The sequence below is a fragment of the Syngnathus floridae genome, chromosome 13 (genome assembly GCF_059516105.1).
Source record: "Syngnathus floridae isolate MCC-2025c chromosome 13, RoL_Sflo_1.0, whole genome shotgun sequence".
In the NCBI taxonomy this organism is placed as follows: Eukaryota; Metazoa; Chordata; class Actinopteri; order Syngnathiformes; family Syngnathidae; genus Syngnathus; species Syngnathus floridae.
In genome coordinates, this window is record NC_142425.1 from 12,017,090 (window position 1) to 12,044,929 (window position 27,840).

At 45.8% G+C, this 27,840-nt stretch overlaps 3 protein-coding genes across 12 annotated transcripts in view; 1 reads left to right on the top strand and 2 right to left on the bottom strand.

Annotated features, from left to right (window-relative positions):
• The window catches only part of glis1b (GLIS family zinc finger 1b), a 43,455-nt gene extending 30,061 nt beyond the window's left edge, over window positions 1-13,394 (bottom strand). The window contains exon 1 of the mRNA XM_088393658.1: window positions 12,965-13,394. Coding sequence (XP_088249784.1) covers window positions 12,965-13,217 — 253 coding nt within the window. The 5' untranslated portion in view covers window positions 13,218-13,394. The remainder of the gene's footprint in view (window positions 1-12,964) is intronic.
• The window catches only part of atp10a (ATPase phospholipid transporting 10A), a 58,616-nt gene that overhangs the window by 26,884 nt on the left and 3,892 nt on the right, over window positions 1-27,840 (top strand). The window contains exons 4-24 of one of the 9 annotated variants that reach the window (XM_088393650.1): window positions 14,106-14,266; window positions 14,674-14,804; window positions 14,920-14,993; window positions 15,278-15,552; window positions 15,612-15,692; window positions 15,778-16,175; window positions 17,245-17,364; window positions 18,932-19,201; window positions 19,277-20,546; window positions 21,982-22,186; window positions 22,255-22,340; window positions 22,775-22,881; window positions 22,953-23,084; window positions 23,164-23,294; window positions 23,784-24,036; window positions 24,110-24,327; window positions 24,547-24,741; window positions 25,256-25,811; window positions 27,183-27,286; window positions 27,393-27,519; window positions 27,614-27,798. In XM_088393650.1, the coding sequence (XP_088249776.1) occupies window positions 20,143-20,546; window positions 21,982-22,186; window positions 22,255-22,340; window positions 22,775-22,881; window positions 22,953-23,084; window positions 23,164-23,294; window positions 23,784-24,036; window positions 24,110-24,327; window positions 24,547-24,741; window positions 25,256-25,811; window positions 27,183-27,286; window positions 27,393-27,519; window positions 27,614-27,798 (2,703 nt within the window). In that variant the 5' untranslated portion in view covers window positions 14,106-14,266; window positions 14,674-14,804; window positions 14,920-14,993; ... (4 more) ...; window positions 18,932-19,201; window positions 19,277-20,142. Of the gene's footprint in view, window positions 1-14,105; window positions 14,267-14,673; window positions 14,805-14,919; window positions 14,994-15,277; window positions 15,553-15,611; window positions 15,693-15,774; window positions 17,365-18,931; window positions 19,202-19,276; window positions 20,547-21,981; window positions 22,187-22,254; window positions 22,341-22,774; window positions 22,882-22,952; window positions 23,085-23,163; window positions 23,295-23,783; window positions 24,037-24,109; window positions 24,328-24,546; window positions 24,742-25,255; window positions 25,812-27,182; window positions 27,287-27,392; window positions 27,520-27,613; window positions 27,799-27,840 lie in introns of those variants that run through there. The other 8 variants (XM_088393655.1, XM_088393656.1, XM_088393652.1 and 5 more) reach the window with 8 other exon arrangements.
• On the bottom strand, window positions 13,889-18,087 carry ube3a (ubiquitin protein ligase E3A). 2 transcript variants are annotated; one of them, XM_088393660.1, is made up of 10 exons: window positions 17,216-18,087; window positions 16,868-17,109; window positions 15,642-16,762; window positions 15,390-15,534; window positions 15,125-15,330; window positions 14,897-15,061; window positions 14,661-14,816; window positions 14,520-14,593; window positions 14,311-14,454; window positions 13,889-14,231 (listed from the first exon to the last, which is right to left on the bottom strand). In XM_088393660.1, coding segments are annotated over exons 1-10 (2,376 nt in total). In that variant the 5' UTR covers window positions 17,218-18,087; the 3' UTR covers window positions 13,889-14,110. The 2 variants fall into 2 exon arrangements, with proteins under 2 accessions (XP_088249786.1, XP_088249785.1); XM_088393659.1 differs by lacking the exons at window positions 16,868-17,109; window positions 17,216-18,087 and having other exon boundaries at window positions 15,642-16,835.

The following is a 27,840-nucleotide window of genomic DNA, read 5'->3' on the forward strand; positions in this document are numbered from 1 at the left end:
AGTAGAATATTAAAGATTCACAAAATTCACTTAAGTAGTACATCCCAAACTTTTTCATTCATTTTTTTCCCCCCGTTGCATGTTCAAAACATTGAGTTTATTCCTCTGTATTTCAGTTGCCATTCCTACAAAAAAAAGTCACTTTTTGTCATTTCTTTCTTTTGCGAGAGACTACAAAAAAATGTGCGATGGTGTCCGAGAGGGTCACTTGTCCGCTACACATGTTGCGCATTAAGTTCCAAAGCCCTTTCCTGGCTTCTCCGAATTTCATAACTCGTGTCTGTATTTGTGTCTGCGGCAAAAAAAACGGAAAACTCCGGAACTTATTTGTTGGCTTTGTAATGGATGTATGATTGAAAAAGCTCGAGGGCACAAGTAAATGAAAAATAACAACGGCTCGAGAGAAAGCGCTTCTTTAAAGCAGGTGCGGAGCGACGGGAAGAGAGGAGGGGGGGAAAAAAAAATCCATTAAATGATTACGCACGCGCAAAAATATTGGGAGTTTTTTTTTGTAGCGGGATTACCGGCAACGGCAGACATGAGAACTTGTGCGGGGATAATCGGATAGAAATCCATTTGTTCTGGCTCATTTTAGACCCTCTCAAGCAGGCGTCTTAACTTACTAGATTTTTCTCATGGTCACGTGACCCCCCAAAAACAAAAAAACTCAAATCAACTGTGAATGTGACCGATAAAATGAAAGTGTTTGAACGAGTCGGTAATGGAGAATTTTGACGAGGCAGTTCTAAGCATATTTTGAGAAACATCAGTTCCTTGTATTCAATTTGCGGCAAAAGCGAGGCTTTAGTGTACTTGCACCAAACACGCAGCAATAAAAACAGGATGATTATTTTTGTAATCACAAAAAATCAAGATTATTTTACAATGTGCGTAGTCCGCAAACCACACGAAGGGCCCTGGTTCTGACAATTACTATCAAAACAGGATTTTGTTCAGAAAGCAGGAAGTTGCCAAGATTAATCAGAGACAATCAGAAAGCGTTTTGTCGTCGGCCAAACCACATCCCATAAGTGGACCGAAAAGAGGCTCGGAGTGGTCGCGGAATGTTTGACACGATACTTTTGGATGGTGAGCGGCACCTTTTTAGATGCTTTTATTCCATTTGTAAACAAAAGATTCCAGGGAAGATCCTGGTGGGAGAAAAGTGATTGACAACCGCTCACTTGAACTGAAAACAATGGCAAAAATGGATTGTTTGCTGTTGCACTGTCAGATATTACCCAAAACGTTATTTGAAAAAATAACCAAGCGGAATCCAAGACTTGAAATAATTTTCACCCATTGTTTAATTCTGGTGATGAACTCGCTCGCTGTGTCAATCTTAGGTTAGCTTAGCAATCAGCATGGCATCTCCATCTTTTCCTCGTTATTCCGTGAAAATGATATTTACCATAAATATGATTTATTCACCCCCCACGAAGAAATTACTGAAGTGCACTAGTGCGTTTTGGCACACTCGTAGCTAGCCGAACCGAGTCACTAGCTAGCGGCGCAAGTAGCGCAGAGCTTCGACGACTGACTGTCGTTGATATGAGCCCAGCGAAGCTTTTAGACTTAGTTTGGAAGGAATCGAGCTCGACCTTGGCTAATCCACCATGAGAGTCATCTCGCATACGTCTGACGTATGATTCCGCCTCGAGTTCATCCCGGCTACATCGGGGGCCCGTTCGCTGCGGTCTGAGAAGCTGTCAGTGCAAAGCTCACAGTAGGCCTTCAGTCTTCTTCAGCCGTCACCCAATATTTACACGCAAAGCCCGAGAATCCGATTGAACGCAGATGTCGGGGAAATTCTTGCGAAATGACAGTGGCCGAACACAACCGCGGAACATGAGAGTATGTTGGTACAGTGAAGGCGCGAGGAGGCTCACGGGGCATTAGCCCTCAACGACGCTCGCAATTTGACAAGCCGACTTCTGTAAAACAAGTGACCAATTGGCAGCAATTACTCTATACGCTCGACTCCCGTTTATGGCGGCGGATACGTTCCAGATTGTGTAAATCCACGATGGAGACCATATGGAAAACATTTCTCCAGTTTTACCTCGACTTTACAACTTTAAACACATTTCAACATTAAAACACAATTTTGAAACCAGCAAATGTTTTCACTTGAAATCTGAGACAATTGTAGAACATCACTTTGAGGAAAGGAAGAGGCTCGTGAAATCAGTTTTATTATGGCAGCCATTTTTAAAAAAAAGACTTTGACGCAGGACGAAGGAAGCATCGAGGGAAAGCTTGTTGTTTAATAGCGGGCCAAAAAACAGATGTTTTGAGAAGCAAAAGGGGGGCCGGGGTCCAATTTCACTTCCTATTTCTTGGTTACATCAGCAAAAATAACCCGCTCTTATCTTTGAAATGGATACCCCCAAAGCATGCATAACAGCTTGAACTTTTTACATTTCCTTTTTCCCGACAAATGTTTGGTCACAGTTGCGGCGTTAAATATTAGCTTGTGGGGGGATCATGTAAGGTTAGCTGCGACCGAAAATGTTGCCCGGAGCTGTTATTAGATTACGCCAACACTTGTCATTTGCACATCAAATGTTTTTGTTTTTAACTTTGGGGAATTTTATGTTAGTCTTATTTTGACCTTTGCACCTTTTGGGGTTCTTATGGGTGTCTTAGTTTACCCTGGGACATTTGTGTGTATGTGTGTGTTTTGATTATTATTTTTTCCACCTATTTGTCTGGATTACGGTTGGCACTTTCAGGGCAGTTTTATGAACACTTGCAATTTATGAATTCATTTTAATTAATCAATCATTACTCTATTTTTTTTCACCTCTGCAACTATTGGGGGAATTCCGATCAACCCTCTCCTCCATCCCTTTTTAACCTTCAGATGAGCCCGTTTTTGGCCACACTATTTGGTTGAGCGAGGATGGCAGGACTCGCGAGCTCCCGCCGTTCCAACGACTAAAGCACAGCGGGGCCCCGTTAAAAACCCCCAAATGCTACCAAGTGACACCTATGGAAACACATTCAATCTTGTGCGGTAGGAGCTCGATATACAGCTATTGACACAGACAGGGCCACCATCAAAGCGCTTTATGGCCAAATATATTCTCACAGTGTAAGCATTTTAGATATGCGGGCCCTTCTGTGTTTTGCCGTCTCTCATTTTATGCTTGTAATAAGATTCTCTTTGTTATGATTTCGTCCCCGGCTGCGCGAGGCGGCCCGGGGTTTTACGGGACACGGGTTTTGTCTGTGCGGCGCAAATATTTCAAGATGCCGCCTGCTGCATACTGCGAACCGCGGCGAAAGCGCTGGATGCTTGAAATGGTTTGACGGAGTAACCGCGCAAAATCCCGTCAAAGGAAAAGAACCGTGGCGAGTGCAAAAGGGCAAACCGGTGCCTCATATAGAGATAGAACTTGAAAGAGTTTGAAAGCAAATTACAAAAGCTGCTCACATTAGCTTGGAAGCTAGTGTTCACGCCCACAACGGCGCAAAAGCCCCTTTCCATCCGTTCTGATCTGCGACGCTACCAAAAGGAAGAAAACTCCACTTAGACATGCCTTGCGAACCCAAATTGAGCCAGAAATAAATAACTTCTCCTCAATGGACACTGGGAAGCGCTTGGCTGAAGCGCCGCTATGCTAAGACGCCAAACAGAGTCAAAGTGGTTGATGTTACGTTGATAGAATTCTGGCGCTCACGCGTGCTGAGAACAAGCCTAATCAGACGATAACAAGCAGAAAATGAAGAAATCATTCTCGCTCCCTTGGCCCTTTTTCATGTGCTGTTTGGCTTTGGCTAGCCGGCGAACGTTGGGGCTAAACGAAGTGTCGTTCCTTTCACATAACCTGCCATTCATTTGTGAGGCACCATAAACAAAATATTCATGTTAACCCTGACCTCCTTTCCAACATGGCCTTCCAAAACCATAAAAGGGTTTGCTCCTCATTTATTTTTATTTTTTCTTTGGCGGGAGAGCTTTGAAATGCTAATGTTTGTTTCCTCGCGTGTAGAAAAAGCCTTCTTAAAAGCAATTTGATGTGAAATATGGATTCCGGCCATTTGACATCATCCCTAAAATAAACACGCCGGTTCTCAGTGTGTGCTGTTAAATAAGTGTACCTTGGCAGCCCGCGCGCGTATACGCTCATGCCGGCCGGGGCTTCTAGACGATTGGCATTTTTACAGTGGCCAACGGCGGCACTAATTTCTTGCCCAACGACAGCTCGGACACCACAAAACTGGCTCGTGTGCTCAGCTGTGCATTTAGATGTACGGCGAAGAGCTACCAAGGACGTTGCTCTATCAAGGCCTGTTGACTTTAGCTGGATTGTGGTTGGAAGAACATGAAATAGCTCATAAAACTCGCAATGGCTTTGAATGGATGTGCGTCCTTGCAGAAAGCAGACGATTCGCTTTTGATTGCTGGAACAAAAACGCAAAAATTGCTTCGAACGAGGGGTGTCCAAACGACGGCCCGCCATACCTTGGCGTGTGGTTTGAAAATGCTTTTACACCTCCAAAAAAAAAATAATTACTTGGCTCTCCAATGAGCACAATAATGAGCAACAATACAAATACAGTAGCGTAGTAGGCCTAAGTGTTCATCTCATTAAACTAACCCAAAATGAGGCAGAAGCTTTTTTTTTTTTTTTTTTTTTTTTAAATTTATACTTTTGTTCCTATTTTTCCTACCAAGTCCCTTAACAGAGGCGTCAACCTCTACTTTGTGGAAATTCACTTGGGGGAACCCTGTAACTATAAATTATGTAAAAATAAAATCGCTTGACAGATTGGTTTTAACATGCATCCTCCTATTTTTATGGGAGCGATTTGGATGCGCTTTCCTCAGAACGACAATGACAAAAAGTGCAGAATATTTATTGTTCCCTGTGATCGTTGTCGAACCTTTGCGGATGATAATAATAAAAGCACACATACTGGCTGCAGGACATCAGATGCACGCGGAGAGATAAAGGAAGCAGCACGTATGCGGATTAAGATCACTCCAAGCGAACATTATTCATCTTTTTTTTGGAGTCGCTGCGGAGAGCATTTGAGCCGTGTTGAAAACGCGCACTTGGCTCCACATCTGTGCGGTGTTTATACAAAGGTCCAGAAAATGTGGCTCGCAGTGTGACAGTGCTGATCAAATTCAGGCATGTTTGGGGGGGTTGTTACTTACTTTTATTTTTTTAAATTGATTATTACCAGTGTTTGGAAATGAACCAGCAGTAGAAGTACTTTGTTGGTTTTCGTAAGTAGATCGTTTTCTGGCATTTGTACTTGGTTTTTTTTCTCCGACCAATTTGAACATACAAATACGTCTGAGAGAATAGGTACGACGACAGCCACATCGACACTTGATAATTAACAGATAATCTGTCCATTATTTTGTTGATTTAATAGATGTTGTGTTTTAATTTCTGTGCCTTTAAAAAAAAGAGAGAGAGAGAGAGAGATTTAAAATTTACATAAATTATTATATCTGGTATGATCTGTAACATGTCAGACTATAGCCAAAAATCTTGATCCTTGTTTTCCAAACTAAAAGCATTTTTTTTTCATTATTATTTAGTTTTGACACAAAGATAATCAATCTGCTTTCATGGATGACTACAGAAATTGGATAACATTCAAACCCGCTCTAAAAGCTCATTAGGGAAAAAAAAAAAACCCGAAACCACTTTCAGAAAAACTTCAGACCTGGACCGCATATATGACCATAACTGCTAGAATGTTTGTCTTTGTGTGGGCTCTGCCACAGATAAAAAAAAAAAAGTCTTTTGAGATTTGAAGACTCCTCATGTGTGTACCAGGCCTTCGCACTTCACGTATCATCTTACCGACAAATGGCAAAAAGCCCCTAACACAGTCTGTGTGTGTGTCCCCGAGCGGAACGACAAAACGCCCTGTCAAAGTCGATGTCGTGCTGTGTGTTTAACGCTCGACAACAAGCAGCAGGTAGTTGTTAGTTAATCAGCCTTTAAATTACACCTCTGTTTTGACTAAGCCATCTCTGCGAGGGCCCCGTCATGGAGACTCGCAGCATTTGCAAAAGATTAGCCCGCTACGCTAGCCCCGATGTAGCCGACGCAGGTCAGGTAGAGTGCAGGCCACGGCCGGCGGGCGGCTTCGGCCCTATCGCTCCCATCTGCCGCCCGCTCGTCTCGCAACACGACGCCCGCTAGTCCGGGTACGTGACACGCGGCCGCGTAATCAGATTTAAAAAAAAAGGTTTCCGAGTTCACTTGGTCAAGATTTTGCTTGGTGGAGCAATGACAAAAACGACAAGAGACTCTTCTGGTCTCATCCATCTTGGCGATAAAGTCAACTGGGCCAAGTTTTGCTTTGTTGTACGCAAGGAACGTTCTGTTTTATGTGGTCTCCTGTATCTACGCTAAATAAAGGAACAACAATGGTCCACATGGTCCCGGCCTCGAAAGCTAATGAAAACCAACTGTGAGGGAACAATAAAATCATTTGTCATGGGAGCAGAGCGCAGATAAATTCTGAGAAGCTTTTTTTTTTTCGCTCTGCTTGGCCCAGGCACTCACGCGCTGGGCCAAGTGCTCAGCACCTGCTTGTCACGGCTTTGACACGTCCTAATTTATTTGAACCTTCAAAGCAATTAGATCAGACTCCAAACCAGATGAAAGTGCCCGATTGGGATTTTTTGATTTAATCAGAGTTAATCGACAACGTCCGGCGAAGAGTGAAAAGAAATGACAGGAGAAAAGCATCTTGAAGGCTTCTAGTAAATTGACAACAGATTCGGCAACACACTTCCTGCCATGACAAAATTGATTGTTTGTGATGAACACAATGTTGTTTGTACGTGACAGGCCAACAATTTTGCTCCATTAATTCAAAATGAAAGAAGTTGTTGGAGATTTAACAGGGTTGACAAAAAGACAAAAAGGACGGTGTGTCCTATTTGGGAAAGACTAATAATCATGCGACCGACAAGTGTCGCAACAAAAAGTTATCGCCGCGCCAACAAATAAAACCGTCGCTCTTGAACTTTGGCCCCGATTGTCTTTTGCATCAATGGTGACAGTTCATTAACAAGCTTTTTAGTGACGCACGTTTTATGCGCACATACTTTGTAGATCAGCTCCCATCTGAGATCTTTAGTGTCCGACATCATGTTTGCGTTAGGCGGCGCATTTGGAAGCTGACTTGTCGGCCTTGAGGGAAATGTAAAGCATGCATACTAAAATGGTGGCTTTGTGTAACCCTTACATGTTGGTCCCTTTTTTACTCAGTCGTATGTTAATTTCAATGCAGGCCAAAAATATCATCTATATGAGTCATTCTCAAAGTTTAAGGTATAAGAAAGTATCCATATTTAAGTACTTAGATACTGTTGGCGTACGGGCTCCCTCTAGTGGCTGATGAAATAATCAACATTCAGTTGTGTTTCACTTTTTTTTTTTTTTTTAACACTTGAAAAAGGTGCTACAGCTTTCATTTAATATTTTTATTTACCACACGGGTAAATCTAAAATGAATTTGAGTTGACTTCAACAAAAGCGACATTTTAATGATTTCATTTTTGTGTATTTTGGCTGACTTCTGTAATCAAATTTGATAGAGAACATTTAGAACATATTTTTACTATCAAATGTCAAAACAGGCCAAATTTGACCTGAACATTATGTAAGGCTTATATGAAACCGTCTCTTAAATATAATACACACTTTGTTTTTGTTTTGCTCAGCACACTCAAAATAGGTTTAAAACAAGAATGAGGGGTGCCACTTTTCTGCTTGGCGGCTGCAAGTCAAAAAATAGTGCAAAGAGGGGGAAAAAAATGCTTACAGAGGACTGATTTCCTCATTTCCGAGGACAGGGAAACCCTGCCAAAAGGCAGTGTTTCTTTTTCAATGCGATTTGAAGTGGCTCGTATACAGCGGGCGTCCGCGAGCAGAGGATAGCAGATGTCTCTGGTGTTGCCAGTGGAAACACCGGAGCAACAAACGCAGCCGCCGTTTGTGTTTCGCCACTTCCAGCAGGTGAAACAAAGCAGAGAGCTCCAAAAGTCAGCGTCATCTTTGATTCCTTCAGCTTTCCAATTGGCGCGAGCGCAGCTAGCGGCCTAATATACAGCGTTGGGAATACGGAACACTGGATGACATGGATGTTTTTAGTACTGCTGACTTGGACTTTTTTTTCTCAAGCTGCCACTACCAGTTAAAGTTGTGCGTTAAATGAACCAAAGAGAATGATATCGTCGGTATTTAAAACAACCGCTTTGCCTCAGTCCGGTTAGCTTAATGCTAACGTACAATCGATAGGTTAAAAGATCCCAGCTGTATTTCAACACAACCAGCAGTGAAAATTTGGAAACAAATGGTGGAGCAGCACATGTAGACAGGCAATTGGTTTTAAAATTGGTTGCAAAAAAAAAAAAAAAAAAAAGGCAATAACAATTTGTGACGCTAATCTGATCATCATTGCGAGGAAGTGGAAGATTTGGAGGTACCTTCTCAAGGTAAACTCTTGATGCTTGTACGTCGACGTGACTAGGAGCCGGGAAACGGTCCAGGCCCAAACTGTGGACGTTAATAAAGTAAGGGGGATCACTGTTAGCTCTCCCTCGCTGGAGGTTATTTTTAAAAAGCAAGGCTGCTTTTCAATGAGCGAGGAGATAATGCGGTGATAAAAGGATGCAATTTCCCACGATGCCATGTTGTTTTTATTGTGTGGGAATAGTTGTTCCGCACGAGAACTCGATTTTGTTGAAGATGCCAGTTTTCCAATTTATGACAATACTTGCCAAAGCGGAGGGTGTAGTTTGGCACATTTGATTTTTCATTTTAACCCTTGTGCACCCTTTGCATCTGAAACCTGTTAAGACCATCTCAACTTGAAGTCAATTAATTTAGCCTCAGGGTTCCACACACAATTGCTACAAATGTCATTCTCCGTTGCCTTTATGCAGCCTCGGTGCACGTTTGCAGACTGGCTTTCCATTAACAACCTCGAATAAACCGTATAAACTGCAGTATTGGACTATATAATGTTTTTCACGGTCCTCCAGGGCGGCGCCAGCCAATGGCAGCGTGCGCCCCCGGGCACTGCCCCGTGGTAGCTTCTTGGCAGAGCGAAAGCGTGAACAAGAATGAGGGTAAAATTGGAGATTTGTGCTCTAATGAAGACATAAAACGACTTGGGCCCGCGTCGTGTTTGCCCGTTTGTTTGTGACCACTCACTTGAAATTACGGTCGGATTAATGAAAAACATGAGCGGGCTTATAAAAAGCTGTCAGACAGAATTACGGCAATTAGAGTTGTGGGATTCTAAAGTGTTGTTTAATTCAAACTTTTGGTCCAATGACAGAGTGAGAAAATAAACTTTTCTCATTTTTGTGCGGGTATCCATGATGGTTGAGCAAATGAACCAGCTTATTTTGACAAATGAGTAGAAAGCATGTGTTTTAAATTGTAAGGAATAAAAGTACAAAGTCATCAGAAAAGGAAGTACGCAAGTATTTGTACCCGGTCTCAACTGGATTCGGGATTCTTCCTTGATGAAACATGGTGACTTGGGAGCCAAGAAAAGCAAGTGGCACTCGCCAGATGGAAATCCAAAAGCCAGCCCCGCGTCGAGCCGTCTGAAAAATGTGTGAGTCATGCGGCCACTATAGACATGCGGTCAGTTTTTTGGGGGGCAGGGGGTTAGGGTTTTTTTTTAGAGCAGGAAACAATAACTAAGGTCTATCTATAAAAAAAAAAACTTTACAATTTGAACTGTCACTGTTGAAGCCAGTCGTGGCCCCCTGGTGGTCACCTACATGATCAGTCATGTCGGTTTTAGTTTTAGTATGCCAATTTACAACAGTACAAGAAAATCAAACACCAGCAGAATATGAAAACGAGCACAACAGCGACCAAATCAACCAGCGCAATAGTCCCATGACGACAATACTACGCTTTCTGCGGTGTAGTAGAATTTTGGACGTTTCAAGCTCCGTGCGCCGTGTCCCAATGTAAAAAGCGTCCTGATCCGGTTTGAACGCGTCATTGTGAGTCACAGGCCCTGGCAGCCTGATCCCCTCATCAGTGCACCAAACTTGTGTAAGCGCTTCTTTTAGGCACAATGCGAACTAAAAATAAATCTTTTACAATACACATTCAGGCCAACTGAGCAGATTTTCCTTGATTAGACTTGAGGCCTCCAGGACTTTTTTTTTTTTTTTCGTCCAGAAGTATTTCGACACTTATTCAAACCGCCCCCCCTCCCTCCTCGTTGACTGGCCGAGAATGAGAAAGCTTCTAGTTCACAGCAACCCACTAGTCCGATAAGACTGAAAACATTTTCTAAACATACATCAGCGAGAGCACACTCGCGCCAGTAATCCAATCGTGATGACTATCTCTGAATTTATTTAGTGTTATTCATGCGACTTGCTCCGATTTCAGATTCACATCGGGGTGATTCAAGCGCTTAGATCAGCGGTGTTTCCTCTCTGGCCATCTGCTCTGACTCCTTCCATTACCCGGCATTCCCTCCTGGTCTGCTTCGCCAGACGAGAGCTTTTTTACGGGAATACCGCTGAGGAATCATCAGCGTACCCTCAGCCTTTATGAATCAGCGCAACACGCTGCAAACATTTGCACTCTTAACACGCTTCCCAGGCAGTATTTTGTCTGCTGAGCTCATTCTTGACTTGAATATGAAGGTAGCGTTTGGCAGTTGGGCCAAGCGAAGCCTTCTCACAAAACACTTTTAGAATCACTACTTTATTTTGGTTACACTCCTTGAGATATGGGTGACCTGACTTTGACACGTTAACAATATTCACAAGCATATATTCTTTATCCTCTGCAAAGAACACATAATGCTGCCGGCTTACTAAGAAGCTCCTGCGTCTCTGTCTTTCTTTGTTGTCCTGCCCCCAGGTGGCCATGGCACACACACCAGGACAGCAAAATGCCCATTAATATTTCATTTGAGGTTTTTACTGAATTCTTTTAATGATTTTAGGAGCTGTAATCATAATGGTGTATGGGAAACAGGAAGCGTAAACTGGCACAAGATGGGGAAAGCCAACAGTGATCCAATCCAAATAGGATCCATTAGTCATCCGCTCATAAATTGAGTCAATAGACAGACGGAGCGGAATGTATCCGATAGAGAAAGGTGAGCCAATCACTGCTCCATCTCAGAACATTTTCCACAAAAATTCGAGCGAGGTATCAAATGATGCGAGAACACACGCTTCACTCAAAACCAGATATTCTTTTGCCGGTGGGGGACGCAACCGCTAATATTTATAGCTCAGTATTGGGCAAAGCAATGTTGTGTAATTTCACAGAAAAACACAAAAGGACAAACATATTGGAAAATTCCATCATAAAAAAAAGGAAATAAATCGGGTTTATTTTTTGTTTACGTGTTTGTAAACCAAAACAGTCAACCTGGACACGCACGTGTGTCGTAATCCGCAATTGAGCTCCGCTTCAAAAGCGGCAGCGGGACAATGGGACGATTCATTCCGGGCTCCGGACACTCGGATCGGAGCGCCCGGGGGACGCCGTAGCTCTTGTAATAAACACGGAGACACGTCGAGAGGACATATGGTTTGTGTTTGGCAAGAAGAAACAACAATCAAATACGTTGATCCTCCCCTTCGTGCTGCAAGGATGACTGCTAATATAAAAGTCTGTTCTGTCTAATCATGATTTAGGGCAGCGTAATTACCTCCGCTCTCTCGGGATGGAGCGGCGTGCACAGAATGCTGGCTTTCCACAAGACTAGCCTGACCCCCAAAAAAATACCGCCGTTTGAGAAAACGAGAAAAGGAGCGGGGAAAAAAAAGTTTGACTTAACAGCTAGCTGCTAACCCGACGCCCATATCACTCACCAGGCGAGGCCCCGCCTTTTTAAACTACACACATTGAAAGGCGCAGATACTAAAATGTTGACTGTAAAAAATGTCACAGGCCATGTCAGTTGTCAATTTTTTTTTTGACACGGCGAAAAATGGATGGCAGCCCATAGATGGCATGTCTGTCAAACCCGAATTTCATCTTTACCCAACGGTGGCCCCAGTCACTGGTCATTTCTGGGATGTGCAACATGTGCGGGGCCCAACCGGGAAATGGCTTTTTATTGGCATCATGATGTGTCAATTATTGGGGAATTTGCGCGCCCCCTATGGAGACCTTATGAGGGGCCTTCATCGGTGAAGGTCACGGAATGATGATGATTTTTATTCACTGTTTTCTCAACTCGAAATATTCTTTGCTGTTGCATGCCAGTGTGTGTGTGTAGGGGGGGGGGGGGTCTCGGAGTTTCTCACTAAAGGGCCATTTACACAAATTTGCTTTGAAATAAAAATAAATACAAACGCTATTTTGGATAGCACTTTATTTGATGCGGCTTATTTGATTATTTGATACAACTGCGTAATCCATTAGACAAGCCTATGTCACTAAATCTGCCTTTACAACAATAACAGTGCTTCATTTTTAAGAGGTTATGTTTGTTATTGATGTAACCTGCGCTACATCCTGCAAAGAGCTTTTATATTTTTTTAAGCACTTAGAATAAATTAATAGCGGGATGACGTGGTCTTAGACTAAAAACAGCTTTTTGGGGGGGGGGGGAAGTCAAACAAGGAAACACAAGTGTAAAATTCTTTCGAGAGCAGATTTAAAGTATGTTAGCTATTTTAGTCAAATTTCCAATATTTTATAGGATATAAAATGTAAATTTACATTAAATCATAGGCTGTTTATAGGTAACGTATTTTGCGCCCACCTTGTGTTAAAAATATTCAACATGACTGATTTTGTCTTTTTTTGAAGGGGGGGCATTGACACGTATGGGACAATATTAATTGACTTAACCTACATGTTTTTTAATATAGGAGGGCGCCGAGATTCATTTCATTTAGTACATTTGAACTTTTACTTAAATACAATATTTTACCCTAGATTTTTTTTAAACACAAGTACTACTTTCCTACCTTGCATCGGAGGGAACGTGAAGCAGGATCGCGGAGCTTTGGCAGCCACATGCGCTTTTACACCCGGGGTGTCACCCGGTCGCTTGGTGTCCTCCTGCTGGTGCTGGTGGTGCTGGTAAACGTGCCCCCCACCGAAGCCGGCGCGCCGCGCCCACGTGTCCGCTCGAGCGACGCCGTGCGCGGCCGCGAAGTTACCGAAGGTCGGCTGACAGTGGCTCACCATCCCGGAGTGCGCTGGTGCGGAGTTCTGCATCGGAAAGGTTTCCAAAAGAGGCGCTACCTGAGAGTTACTTTGGGGCTCGTTTTTGTGGCGAGGTGGGATGCATTGATCGGCATCTCATTGTCACATCGGGTTACGCGTGTGCCGATAAATTGCAAGGATGTGACCGATCGCATCCTCTATGCTGAGTGAAGATATCAGCATCACTTCTCTCCCCTCGCCCTCTCTCTCTCTCTCTCTCTCTCGTTGCGTGTATCAACAACCCCCCCCCCCACCCCTTCGGTTGTGATCGACACCGGGCTGCAGAATTCGAACGCACCAATGACTGAGATTTATGCGTGCGCGTTTAAAGCAATTTGGGGGGCAAAAAGGCTAAATTAATAACTATTACGAATCTTGTATAAATGCTTGGGAAGCAGGTTACTAAACATGTTTTTTAAAGTTTAAAACGAATATGTATTGATAATTATAACAGATATTTTTCAGCAGGAAATTTTTGTTGTTGTCTTTAAATGACCATAAATTAGCTATACGTGTGTTGATTGTTTATTAACATTGAAAGAATACAGGACAAGAAGTCTTGAATGACTGGAAAGTGGCATAATCGCCCACTTTGGATGTGACTTTCATGCGTTGTAATGGGGCGCCCTCTAGTGGCTGTTGTGGCAATGACACAGACCACAGGCTGGAGTTAATTAAAAAAGTGATTTTCTTACCTTTTATTATCTTTGCAATGTAGTTCATCTTATTTGCAACACTAAAATTTCACTGTCACATATTTATTCACCTCAGAAATTTGACCTGGATTTTTTTTCTTTTTTGCTTACTTGGACTTTTTGCATATGTACTTCCCTTAACATTTCATTACATTTTTTTTTCTTCTTCTTGGTTGCTACCCCCAAAACAAAATCTGGCGGGCAGAAGCGTCACAGCATTCCGAAGCCTTTGGCATAAGTGATGGCCTTGAGGAGTCTCTCCCGCAGTTTCTCCTTGGAGGAATATTCCGGAAGGAGCAGAGCGTTGAAACAGGTGTGCGACGTCGGCAGCCTACGAGACAAGATGGAGACAGAACGTGTGACGTGGTATGCTTTGGATCACGACGTATTCCTTCGATTCCAGTTTGTACCTGTCGGAATCGGAGCCGTTTTTGGCTATAATCATTTTGAGCTTGCCGAGCCCGCCGACAGGCGCTCTGTCCGTGCCGGTGGTGAATTGAAGGAACAGCCTCTTCTGCTCCTCTCCGAAGGAGTGTAGCGTTTCCCAAAAATCCCTATGGAAAAAAAAAAATACAATTATGTTCAATTGTACTTGCATAAAATCGTCGCAAATACGTACTTGACAATTTGCGTGTCTTTGCTATAGCCTCCGTCGTATTCGACCGTCTTCTCCAGGGCTTCAAAGTCAAGTTTCTGTTTGAGCGTGAGAACATAGGCTTGTAAAAAGAAAATGATCTCATAAAAACGTGCTTTCCCCCACCCTGCTTCCACAGATAAGCAACTCCACTTCCTCGGGCCTGAACAAATATTTCATCGGGGACTCGCTGGTGACCATGAGGAAACCTTTCTTGAACGCCTGGAACTGCGTCTCGACGCTCGTGTTTAGGATGTAGTCGGCATACAGGTCCACAAACTCCTACCAATAAAAAAGGGGTTGTTGAGTGTGTTCACCAGATCATTCTGGTTTGGTCCTCAATGCCGAACAAATGGCCTTACCTGTCTGTTCTCTTTGGAAACAGGGATGTCTTGCGCGTCCTCCTTCAAGTCGTGCGTCACGGGACTTCCGAAAAGATCCGCGTGGGAGATCTGGAAGGTGAGCGCCATATCCGCCTCGACGTCGCCGCTGTAGTCCAGCAGCTCCCTCAGACTCTGGTAAAGAACCTTTGACGAAAACATCACTGTATGTAAGACTCCAAATTGAGAGTAATTGAGAGCGGGCCGTACCGGATGTGAGTCAGGGAGGTCGTGGAAGGTGCCCCTCTTGCCCATGAGCTTCCTGTAGACCACCATGGGAAAGTGCACGTCCAGGATGCAGTTGTTGTAGATGGCGAGGCCGAGCACGATGCCCACCAGTGTGTACTGGGCTTCGTTCTCCAGGGAGGACGAGTTGAACCAGAAGAGCCCGGTGTCCTTGTCGTAGGTGAACATTCCTGTACGGGCGAGTGGAATTAGACTTCCTGAACTGGATCGTCAGAAGAGAACATCTCACCGATGTCGGGATTGAAGATTTCCTCCAGGACCAACTGGAAGAACTCCTTGGAGACGCCGCCCTCATCCACGCCTTGCTCGCCCTCGAACTCGACAAAGAGTTGTTTCTTCAGGTCAGACGGGTTCTCCATGGAGATCATCTCCAGCTGCGTCAAAGGAAAACGGTAAGTCTTTATTAACTTCCGCTGAGCTCGGGATACAAATTCAAACAATCTTTCAACAGGAGAACAAATTGCAATCGTCAGCGACTCACCCTGACGAGCGCGTCGTCGATGATGTGATCTCGCCGCACTTTGAGCTTGAGGTAAGGGCTGGGCTCCTGTCCCTGGGCGGTGCCGTAGAGGGCGGTGAGGCGCCGCTCACTGTACATCCTGATCCGGTTGTCGTAGTACAGCCCCTGGTTCTTGGTGAAGACGCTGAGGACGAAGGGGCAGGTCTGGAAGGAGAACTTGGTTTGCGCGTCCACTTTGAAGAAGGTGAAGTCCTTGTCCATCTCCACCACGTCGTTCAGAGACTCGTTGACAAAGTCCTCGAAAGGGATGAGGGGCTTCCTGCAGTCGATCGGACGAACCCCGAGTTCTTTCTCCAGTAAATCCACCGGAGGAGCCTTCTTGTAGAGCCGCTCCTCGCCCAGAAGCTCGTGCAGGGTGAGCTCATCCGAATCGGCCGCATCGCCGTCGTCATCGTCGTTGTGTTCCATGTCCACGTCGCCACCTGCCATGCTGGCGTAGAAGACGACCTTCAGACACTTGCAGGCGGCGACCACCGTCTCGTCTTCGTTGACCAGGTGCTCGCCGTCGTACTCTCGGGTCACCACGGTGTAGGTGATGAGCTGCTGGAAGGTCTCCATAATCCGGCGGATGTGCTGGACCTCATAGCCGGACCACAGCTTGCAAAGCCGGGTCAGGGCGGCTAGCGGCAGCTTGCTCATGGCTTTGCACAACTGCGGCAGCGCCAGGTCCAGGTACTCGGGACTGTGCAAGTTGTCGTTCTCCATCAGGATGACAAAGATGTTCAGGTAGTCCGGATTGGTCTCGTACACGTCCAGGTACTCCAGGTCCAGCTCCATGTTGGGAGCGAGGGAGACTAGCGCGTTGAGCAGCGCCGACTCGGCCTGGTCGATAGCCCGAAGGCGCTCGTAGACGCCTCGCACCGAGTCGATGTCCACGGTGACCTCATGGGCGGCACCGGGCCGACTGGAAGCCCCGCCAATCGGCTCGGAACGCTCTGCTTCATTCTTACGGAAACTTTGTGTCAGGGCGTTAGCGTTGGAAAACACCCGGCCAACGACGCGGATGAGGGCGGAGTAGTCGTCTTCTTCTTCGCACACGCTTATAATCATACAAATTGTGTTCTCTGTGAGGAAATGGACATCTGGAACAAAAGGAACAAGCGGATTTTTTTTTCCAAATTGAGGCAGAAGTGGTTCCATTCTGAACATTTTCTTCAAATTTGTTGAAAACTACAAATCGGCCCCACCTGAGAAGTCTTCCTTGAGGTCCAGAGCCTGAAGTTCAGATTCTGTCAGTGAAGTTCCGAGATGGCACAGTCTGGCGTTGATCTTGCACAGTTCCAACGCTCGGACCGCCGCCGCGTTTTTATCCAGCGGTCGGAAACGGCTACAAGAGGCGCACAGCTCGTTGTCGCAGTCGTCATTGCCGCAGCCGTCAGTTAGCTGCCGAAAGTAGCGCTCGATGAGATTCTTTGCTTCTGATCTGTTCCTGTGGCCCAAAAAAAAATTGCACCACAGTTAGTCTGAGTTGCGTAACTCTGTTTATTAAGAAGAGCCACTTCAATTTCAATGTGATGCAATGTGAACTGACTTACATTCGGCTGGATTATGAAATCTTCCACAGGTCCAGAGGACAAAAACCCCTGAAAGGAAAATTACATCTAATACGTTCCATTGGCTGGCTGCGCCGTCTAGTTGGTATCCAGGCCACTTCTAAATACAAATGCAGTGAAACTTTCCAAGGGTGGGAATTTTAGTCAAATGTCCTTTTTTAAGTTAATCATTTTAAATCAATCAATAATGTACGTCTGAAGAAATGGCCACTTTTGATCCACTTAGACCCATGAAAACACTTTCTAAATCCTAATTATTTACTATGTTGAATCATACAGTTTGGGCTAAATGGGTTTCATTCTAGACTCAAATTTCTACCAGATGACATCATTTAGGGGAACAATATCTTGAGATATCAATAAAAATAGGCCACAAACAAACTGTAAGGGTAATAAAGTCTAGGCCCTAAAACGGTTTATAACAAATGTTTATTGTTGACACACTTCAACAACATGCCAAGCCGTGACGTCACGCGGACAAGTTGACATTTCGAGTTGACTTTCTGCCGGCGCGCCGAAAAATGTCCAAAGTAACAAAGCGTTCGCAATAGTTTGACACATCCATGTAAACACAAACAAGCAATGACACAGTGATTGTTAAACGTGAGCAGGCAAGAAGTGCGCTTGTGTGTCCGTGACGCTGCAAAAACACACATTTAGAGGCATGCCGTCCACTCACTGTTTATTTTCGTCGCTACGTTTTTGAAACAAAACAAAACTTATCTCTGCGTCAGTAAATGTACAGTGGTAAAAAGTGACAACAACTTCAAGGTGAGCTACTTTTTAACAAATCACAACAAAAATCTCTACCATCTTGTCAGAGCGTGCTTGACATTATCCCGGCATGCAACGGGGTCTCGCAGACCCTCAATACCCTTGCCCCCTCCCCTACTCACGAACCAGGACGAGTTTGATTTGTTATTTATTAGGGACTATTATTTAATTCCCGAATTTGTGTCTATAATTTATTTTGTGTATCATGTAATTTCTATAGAATTACTGTACTTAATTACTCCGATAAAACTCGCGTCTGTAAAAAATAGTGTAAGCTGCAATCTCCTTTGTGGCCACTCGGCGTCGCTGTAAGCACAAGTTAATTAGCTAGAAAAGTGGCAGAGAAATAATGGGCCACACTGCATGCTTTGATTAGACCTCGGTGGATATTGCAGCTATTCAGTATATGCATTCCAATCTGATTATGCATACAGTGAAACATTAATGTATTCTATTCATGATTACGAGCGGCAAACATCAATCTCCCCTCACGGCCTCGTCATCATCAGCGCTTATTGGAAGTCATTAGACAATCATTTCACTCCCAATATCATTAGGAGCTTTACAGTGGTCCCCTGAGCTAACATTTAGCGTTGTGATATTATTGTTGGCAAAATATAGTGGCTTATTTCTTTGACTAAATGTTGTTACGGGTTTTCACCTTTTTGGCCATTTAATATTACCATTTCCTTTTTACCATGTATCGAAATAAAACCATTGATATTGCAATTAAATAGCAATGTCTTTGCCCCCAATAGAATATTCAAGCAAGGGCTTAAACACGATTGGGAGCACTGACCTACATTTGCAATCTAAATTCTAATTTGTGAAATTGTATTCACTTATTCCCACAAGACTCTTCTTTTTATTCTGTAATCCTATCTTTTTTTACTGCAACATGAGGTTTTTTTTTTCTCTTCCTAGCTTTTCAAGGCCAGAATGCTACCTCCAATTCACCTCACTCCTCACTCATCCATCTTGAGGATATTTGGAATTCTTCTCCACGCCAGCAAGAACTCATCTATTTTATTATTTGTATTTCTTTTGGATTCACATTTGACGGGCGCGGCCTTGGAAAGTATTCTGGCTTTTCAGAATCTAATGGCTTTATTGAATTTATTTCATGTTGTCATTTTATGATAACTTCCAACTGCATCTGGCTGCAATATTACAACACGGCGTTGTTGCATATTGGTAAAATACCTGAAATAGTCGAGCTTTATTTGATGGATCGATGCCAGCAGACTTTTTTTTTTTAATGTGTTTCAGGAAGCAGACTGCGACCCGGGCTGCTTATTCTGTGGCCGCGTGTGGCCTGCAAGGCACCAGTTGACCATCCTGTCGTTTTGTTTGTTTTGACAGTAGACCTTTACTGGGAGTAACAACAAACTATTCCTAAAGCACTCCTGTGAAGTCAGTTCCGTAGTATCCACTATACAGCATCTGTATACAGAACCTTTGCTACCAAATCAAAGCAATCGACTCCTGTCAGAAATACTCGTAAGTCGGATCCCTTGTATGTCAAGGCACTGATGTACGTATTTCCTATTGGGGTGCTTTGAAATACGATCACTTCCCCCACTAATTCAAGTACCATTTTGTTCCGAGAGATCAGTCTTTCGATTCTTTATTTTAAAATGAGCTCCTGTTGCCCAGCCCGCTAACTTCCTGTGGACAGGACAGGAACATAACTCCGGGAATACCGCGTGGCAGTCGCGGGAGCAGCGGGGCTGGGCTCCGGGGCGGGTGGCAGGTCTTGAGTCTCACGTTTCCAGCCAAGAGTGTCGATCTACATAAGCTAACGCTAGCTGCTTAGCTCGTTGTAATCTACGGTCATGCCGCATCCAGGTAACTTGTAGATCGGCAAGCCGGGGCGGGCCAAAGTCAGCATCCTTTCCGAAGTGGAAAAAAAAAAGGAGACAAGCCCCAAACAAGCTAAAAGTTGTCCTCCGGGCGGGCGGAGTGAAGACATGGATGAAAAGGAACTGCTTTCGTAAGGAAACTGAAACACCGAACCAGGGAGGGGAAAAGAATGATCACCTAGCGGTTCGCTCGAACTGTTTTTCCCCGCCGTGCCAGAGAAAAGTTGTGGCGTCTCTTCCCCACCCCTTCCCCAAAAGAAGTCTTCGTCGGCCATGGCGAGCCGCGAAGAAGCCTCCAAAGTCAAACTGGGGCCGCGGAAAAAGAAAAAGAGCAAAAAAGAGGGCAAAACCCGCTGCGTCCATGCCAACATCCTCGGCGAGGAGGACAACCCCAACCGACACTACGCCGACAACAAAATCAAGACCACCAAGTACACCGTGCTGTCCTTCCTGCCCAAGAATCTCTTCGAGCAGTTCCACCGCTTCGCCAATGTTTACTTTGTCTTCATCGCGCTGCTCAACTTCGTGCCGGTGGTCAACGCCTTCCAACCCGAGCTCGCCCTGGCCCCGGTGGTCTTCATCCTGTCGGTCACGGCCATCAAGGACCTGTGGGAGGACTACCGGAGACACAGGTCCGACAAGGAGATCAACCACATGGACTGTCTTGTCTACAGCAGGCGAGTAACACAAAAACACTGTTTGGAAAGTTGACAGCACTTTGCTAAAGATAAGCAACAAACTGTTTTTCTAACATTAAGACTTGAATTTCATATCCATTTGAGATGCTTAATGACATTTTCTTTCTGTTAGACCTCCAGTACTCAAACAGGCTCTTGCGTACTCACTGATACCGATACCAAGTAATCGATACCACTGCTACTTTCAATACATTTGTATCAATGACTGATCATTTGAAAGTCACAAAAGACAGAACTGTCTGATCAATAATACATGTTCAGGACTCGATGAATTTGCAAAACTGGGCTGAAACAATTTCCAAGTAAGAATATGCAGCAAAATTGAGCCTTAGCTTTGTAGAGGCAGTATTGTGTGTCCTTAATAAAGTGTCCGGTGTCCTCCTGCATCCTGTGCCTGTATTTGTGGGCCGTTCCCGCCCTAATGAAAAGCTCGGCTGTGGTGCTTATACAGAGCATAATTCACAGCAGTCAAAAGGCTCTCTCTGTGTATTTTACCTTTTTTTTTTTTTAGCTTTGACGTACTTCTTGCATTCAACTCTATCCAGGTGATGCCGGCGCATACGTGGCAGGAAGTTCCCGCTTGTGTCCCGAAACGCTAATATTTACAACAAATTTAGATAATGCAAGCATTGATGTTTGCACTCGTCCTCCCCTTTGAGGGATTTGGCCCAGCGGGGGTTGTGAGTAAACGTAGACGAGGCATCCGGAGAAGTTTACAATGAGTAATCACTTGGCTCTTGTTGGTTGAACTCCAGTGTAAACCAAACAACCTCTGGCTTTGGCTTATTGGACTGGTTTTGCCGTGAACACTGTTTGAACCCTAAAATATTGCACTTGAAAAAATATCTTCACAGAGGATAAATATCAGTGAATATTTTAGTGTTTTTTGTCGCTACAACAAACATGACAAATCAACGTAATATTGTGTGGAGTGCGGTCAGTCAAAGACGACAAAAGTCATGTGCTCTGCTGATGAAGTGTAAATTCATTAGTCATGCTGCATTTTTCTCAGCTGATGGCAACGCTTAGATAACTGGGTTGCCTTCCTCAAAGAATACAATCAACACAAAATATAAACGGCTGAACTTCTGTGTGGGATTTCCAATGAGCAGCTGTTTAAAGAATACGATCCAAAAAGTCGTTCCTTTCACATCTGGGCCGTTGTTTAGCACTTTGGGCTAGTGGTCGAGCTACATAATATTTTTATTTCATAACGTGCCCTCGTTCTTGTAAGGAACCATGAAATCAACATATCTGAATTCTTCTCAGAGCTGTGTGAACTCCTTTTTTTTTTTTTTTTTTTTTTTTGGAAGGCTAAAAATAGAAACGCAAAGCTGAGTTTATTCTCCCGTCAACCTTGTGATACTAAGACGTATGCTGATGTCTCTTTTTAACATTTTATTTTGGTCACCAGGACAGAGCGGCGCTATGTGGAGAAGTTCTGGAAGGAAGTCCACGTGGGCGATTTCATCCGTCTCCGCTGCAACGAAATCCTGCCGGCCGATGTCCTGCTGCTGAGCTCCAGCGACCCCGACCGCCTGTGCCACATCGAGACGGCCACCCTGGACGGCGAGACCAACCTCAAGCAGCGGCAGGTGGTTCGCAGCTTCTACGACCTGGTGAGCCCGCATCGCTTCCCGTCGCCGTCATGAGACACGGTGTGCCTAATGAAGTGGCCGTGGCGCAGGTCTGCGACTTCGACCCGTCCAAGTACGACTGCGTCATCGAGTGCGAGAAGCCCAACAACGACTTGAACCGATTCCGAGGCTACATGTGAGTATTGTGGCTCGTTAGCTTAGTGAATCATGTTTTATGTTGTGATCCAAAAAGAACTTCGTGTGGAGGTCGTCACGGGCCAATTAGACTCGGCTTTCTTGAGGAATTTGCGCTGAGATAAGGGCTCTCTCTCTCTCTCTCTCTCTCCTTGGAGCGGCCGCCACGGTTTGTAGGTAATTGAGTGGGCGGTATTGGACGCTATAAATGGTTCCCGTCCTCTGTGACATTCTGCCACGGCGGTGTAAAATCCATAAATCTTCACGTTGAGCAGGCCATCGGTCATTTTTCTTTTTTAAGCCCAAATTGTCCCGTTTTCCTGGAAAATTTCAGCACTGACAAATCGGCTGTGTTGCATATTTGGCTGATGATATGTTCCCGCTGCCTCTGTCAACCTTTCAGTACCATATTTTTTACTTGATTCGTTTCGGCAGAATCCACCGGAGCGGCCGACGAGACGCGCTGTACAAAGACAACCTGCTGCTGAGGGGCTGCACCATCCGCAATACAGAGGAGGCGGTGGGCATCGTTATTTACGCAGGTGAGCGACGCGGCGACCCCTCGCGACGACCGGACCTACGCGACCGAGCCTGAGACGGTGCGTGTCCGCAGGTCACGAGACCAAAGCCATGCTCAACAACAACGGACCGCGCTACAAGCGCAGCAAACTGGAGAGACAGATGAATGTGGACGTCTTCTGGTGCGTCATCATCCTGCTGGTCATGTGCTCCTTCGCGGCCGTTGGTGCGTGCCGCCGCAACGCATACACACTCAAACCAAAGTTGGTGGTGGTTGTGACGGGGTCTTTTTTCATATACCACAGGTCACGGGCTATGGATGTTTCAGTACGGTGACAAGAGGCCTATTTTTGACGTCCTCAGTCCAGAGGGCACGGACTTGTCGCCCGTCTTGTCGGCCGTCTATCTTTTCCTCACCATGATTATCGTCTTACAGGTTTGAATCATCGGCTTACCTTTTGTTCACTGAGGATGAGAAGCTAACGTAGCTCTCAACATCTTGATCTTTGACAACAAGCTAGCGAGTGGTGCTAACGTAGCAGAGTGTATCTTCACCATGGGTCTTTATAATGTTTCTTTTTATAGGTCCGGCTGTATTGATTTATTTCTGTAAGATTGCTGACATCAACAAAACAAAAATGTCACCCTGTGCTGGTCAGATGTGAAGTTGGTGACAGTTTGCACAAACAAATATTGGCCAAAAGGGGTTGGGGGGGGTTCCCTGCCACTCTGACATTTCTTGACGCACTTTGTAACAGCACATGACTTTTTGTTGACGTTCAAGGGACAGGAAGAGTTGCCAGCTGCCTTTGCTAAGCTTGTTCATCACGCTTAGCATATTTAGCATTCAGCTAGCATCTTGATTCAGTTTGGACTTTAAGCCCTTTTAGTCAACAAAATCTGTTTTGGTTTTTTTCCCGCCCAGGTGCTGATCCCCATCTCGCTGTTCGTGTCCATCGAAATCGTGAAGATCTGCCAGGTATACTTCATCCACCAGGACGCCGAGCTGTACGACGAGGAGAGCGACTCGCACCTGCAGTGCCGCGCCCTCAACATCACAGAGGACCTCGGGCAGATGCAGTACATCTTCTCCGACAAGACCGGCACGCTCACGGATAACAAGATGGTGTTCCGCCGCTGCACCGTGGCGGGCGTGGAGTACTCGCACGACGCCAACGGTGAGACTAATCATTTTGAAAAAGCATCTACTCTGGAGTGACATCATAGTGAATGATCTGTGTTGACCTCCAGCGAGAAGACTCGCCATGTACCAGGAGATGGACTCGGAGGAGGAGGAATGTCCGTCCCGCGGTGGGACGCTGCCCAGGCGAGACAGCGTGGGCAGCCACCACAGCGTCAAGGTGGTGCTGCGCTCCCACAGCACCAAGTCCCACCGCAGGACGGGCAGCAGGGCCGAGGCCAAGAGGGCCAGCATCCTCTCCAAGCACACGGCCTTCAGCAGTCCCATGGTCTGTGTCTCCACTCTTCCTCACTGTCACTCACCTCCATTGTCTTTAGATTGTCTTTCACTTTGTCCCCTACTGTCCTCCTTCATCAGTGTCGTCTAAAGTTGTCCCTCCCACTATCCTCCATCATCCTTCTCAATGGCCGACCCCCCCCTGTTTTCTCGCACGGTTCTCCCCGGCCATCTGCTCCCCCCACTCAGTTGGTTCCCCTCGTGCCTGCAGGAGAAGGACATCACACCTGACCCTCAGCTGATGGACAAAGTCAATGAATGCGCCAGTCAGATGGACTTCATGCGCTTCCACAGCCAGCCCATGTCGCAGCTGCCGTCCGACCTTGGCGACATTATGGATTTCTTCATCGCGCTGACCCTCTGCAACACGGTGGTGGTGTCCTCCCCCGACCAGCCCCGGCACACGGTAACGAACCTCCGCAGAAGTGTCCTCGTGATAGCGCACTCTGTTAGCGTGTTAGCTTCAGTTAGCTTCCTTTCGTCTCATCAGTTCCATGCGGAAATTTCACCTGCACGTATTTCTTTGCTTGCCTTGTTCTTTTTTTTTTTTTTTTTGCCACTGTGATTGTTCACCTTTTTTGCTAGCACGCCCTTGTGGCTTTCGACTGAATGATTTATCGGTTCAAGATGCACGGCTGCGATAAGGCTGGATGCCAGCAGGCCGCACGCTCAGTCGCTCGGCTCCGCTATTGTACTATGCTGCCTCGAGGGGGGAAAGCGGCTAACAAAAAAAGGTTATATGCAAATGTTCCATGGCACCAACTATTGTATGTATGACGCAAAATCCTCCATTTTGGTTTGTAGCAGCTATTTCAGGTATGCCAGACAGATGGGCAAAGCTAAATTGCTCAACTTTTTTTGCCCCACATCTACTACGGGCGGCGCATGACCCTTGACCTTACCCCCTGTGCGTTGTCCAGGTCCGTATGCGCTTCGAGCTTAAATCCCCGGTGAAAACCTTCGAAGATTTCATCAAACGCTTCACGCCGAGCCGCCTGACCTCGGGTTCCAACAGCAGCAGTTCTTCGAGTCTCGCCACCAACCGCTCTTCCAACAAGGGCTGCTCCAGCCTGCTGTCGTCCCCTTCGGCCGAGAGCACCCTCACCAAGCTGGACGAGGAGGCAGCGGCGGCAGTTGCGACGGCCTTCAGCACCTCGTCTCCCACCCACGACGGTCAACTCAAAAACGCGGAGGGCGCGGACCTGCGCTACGAGGCCGAGTCGCCGGACGAAGCGGCGTTGGTCTACGCCGCCAGGGCCTACAAGTGCTCCCTGGTGGGACGGCTCCCGGACCAAACCACGGTGGATCTGCCCCACCTGGGGAAGCTGAACTTTGAGCTGCTGCACACTTTGGGCTTCGACTCCACCAGGAAGCGCATGTCGGTGGTGGTGAAGCACCCGCTCACAGAACAGATCACCGTCTACACCAAAGGGGCCGACTCTGTCATCATGGACCTCATTAAATCCCCCAACGCAGGTAGGACAGACTTATTTTTGTGCTTTATAAGCTGCTGGTTGACTTGCTACTTGCATAGCTTGTACCTAAAAGAAAGAAAAAAACAACAATAACAAATCCACAAGCTGCTTGCGCAGTTCATTTCCCCTCTGCGGTGTTAAATCATTGTTGTATTTATGGTCCTGTTGAGGATGTTATTTTTCCAGGCATAGAAAAACAACCTCACATGCGCTTGCACAGAAGGCTTGGCCACCTCCCAGCATGCCATTTGACAATCACTGGCAAACACGCCCGTGTTATAATGCAATATCAAACGACTCATACTGCTACTAAAGCCCTAAATTAAAAAAAAAAAAAAAAAAATGTCAGGCAAAACGCGAGCTATAAATTCCCCATTCCCACGTTATGCCCAACCTATCCAAATGAAAATATAAATTTTATCATGGCGAAGCAGCCACGAGTTGTCCTGCCTCAGCTCTTCGATAGTAAACTCGAAATTTGTAGTTTGGGTTTGAGCTATTTTGTGGGTAGCGCCAGTCCTGTCATTTTTCTGACACACCTCCCGTTTTGGTCGATGTGCAGCAGCGGGCGAGTTGCATCATTTTCTCCTTCAATAAAAACCTCGGGGCGTCTCTCGCCGCCAGAGGTTCTCCCGCCATCCAGAGGCACAACACTGACTACTGTGCTGCTAGCCAATCAGACGGCAGAGGCAGTGCAAGCTCATGGCCAGGCGAACCCAGCTTTCACAATGGCTCCATTCACTCCATCGGGAAGTTGTTCAGCGTACTGCTTGCCGTGACGTCATCAAAAGTACTCCTCGACATTTACAGGCCCAATTTTTGAAAATTGTGCATCTTCCTGTTTGGCAAATATATATCGTTCTCCTTTCTACACTCTGGTAAAGGTTATCTAAATATTTTCAAGAAAACATTTAGACAAAAGTTAATAAAGATAACGAGAGTGTGCTCATCATTTCTTATGAGGTTGTGTGGTGTTATTACATTAGCGCCTGGCAACCTCTTTCGTTGTTTGGCCGCGAGACACGAGACTAGCGATCATGTGCGCTTCTCCACGGGGAAAACACACAATATTGGATCATATTAAACCCGCTTAGAAAGTAATTGAGAGAAAACCTTGTCGGGTGTTTTGTACCGTGAAGCAAGATCAGCAGTTGAAGCAGAAAAAGGTCAAAGTTGGTGCTCACAAGCAACATTTATTTTTTTTTAATTAAAAAAAATATGTGACAGGATTCTCTTGACGCTTATGAGTTGGAGGTGCAAACGCAGATGGCGTTGGTGGGCATCCAAACGCGTCGCCGACGTGTCAAGGCTCTTCCACCAATCTCATCAGCGTCTTCCTTCTCTTCCCTGTTGTGCCGTGCGTGTTTCCAAGGTAACTCCAGGGGAAAACGGCAGAAAAAAATCATCTACAGGACGCAGAACTACCTGAACCAGTACGCCGCTGACGGCCTACGCACGCTTTGCATTGCCAAAAAGGTAATTGGGGCAAACTCATTCAAGATCCACTTTTCATCCATTCTTCATGACTCACCCACAATCTGTGTCACTACACCACATGGCTGAATTATGCCCTTCACCACAGGTTCTGAGCAAGGAGGAGTATGCCTGCTGGCTGCAGCGCCACCTAGAGGCGGAGACGGCCATCCAGGGTCGAGAGGAGCTGCTCTTTGAGTCGGCCTTGCGTCTGGAGACCAACCTCCATCTCCTGGGTAAACTAATTCTCAGCATTCCAAAAATAAAATTGTTTTAAAACATTGAAAGAAAACCCGCAGATTTGGGAATCCACAATATTTTTCCGCACAGGGGCGACGGGAATCGAGGACCGACTGCAGGACGGCGTGCCCGAAACCATCGACGCCCTGCGTAAGGCCGGCCTGCAGATTTGGGTGCTGACGGGCGACAAGCAGGAAACGGCTGTCAACATCGCCTACGCCTGCAAACTGCTGGACCCCGAGGAGGAGATCTTGACTCTCAATGCCGACTCCATGGTGAACAAAGCCTATTTTGTAACACACTGAAGTGAAATGTAG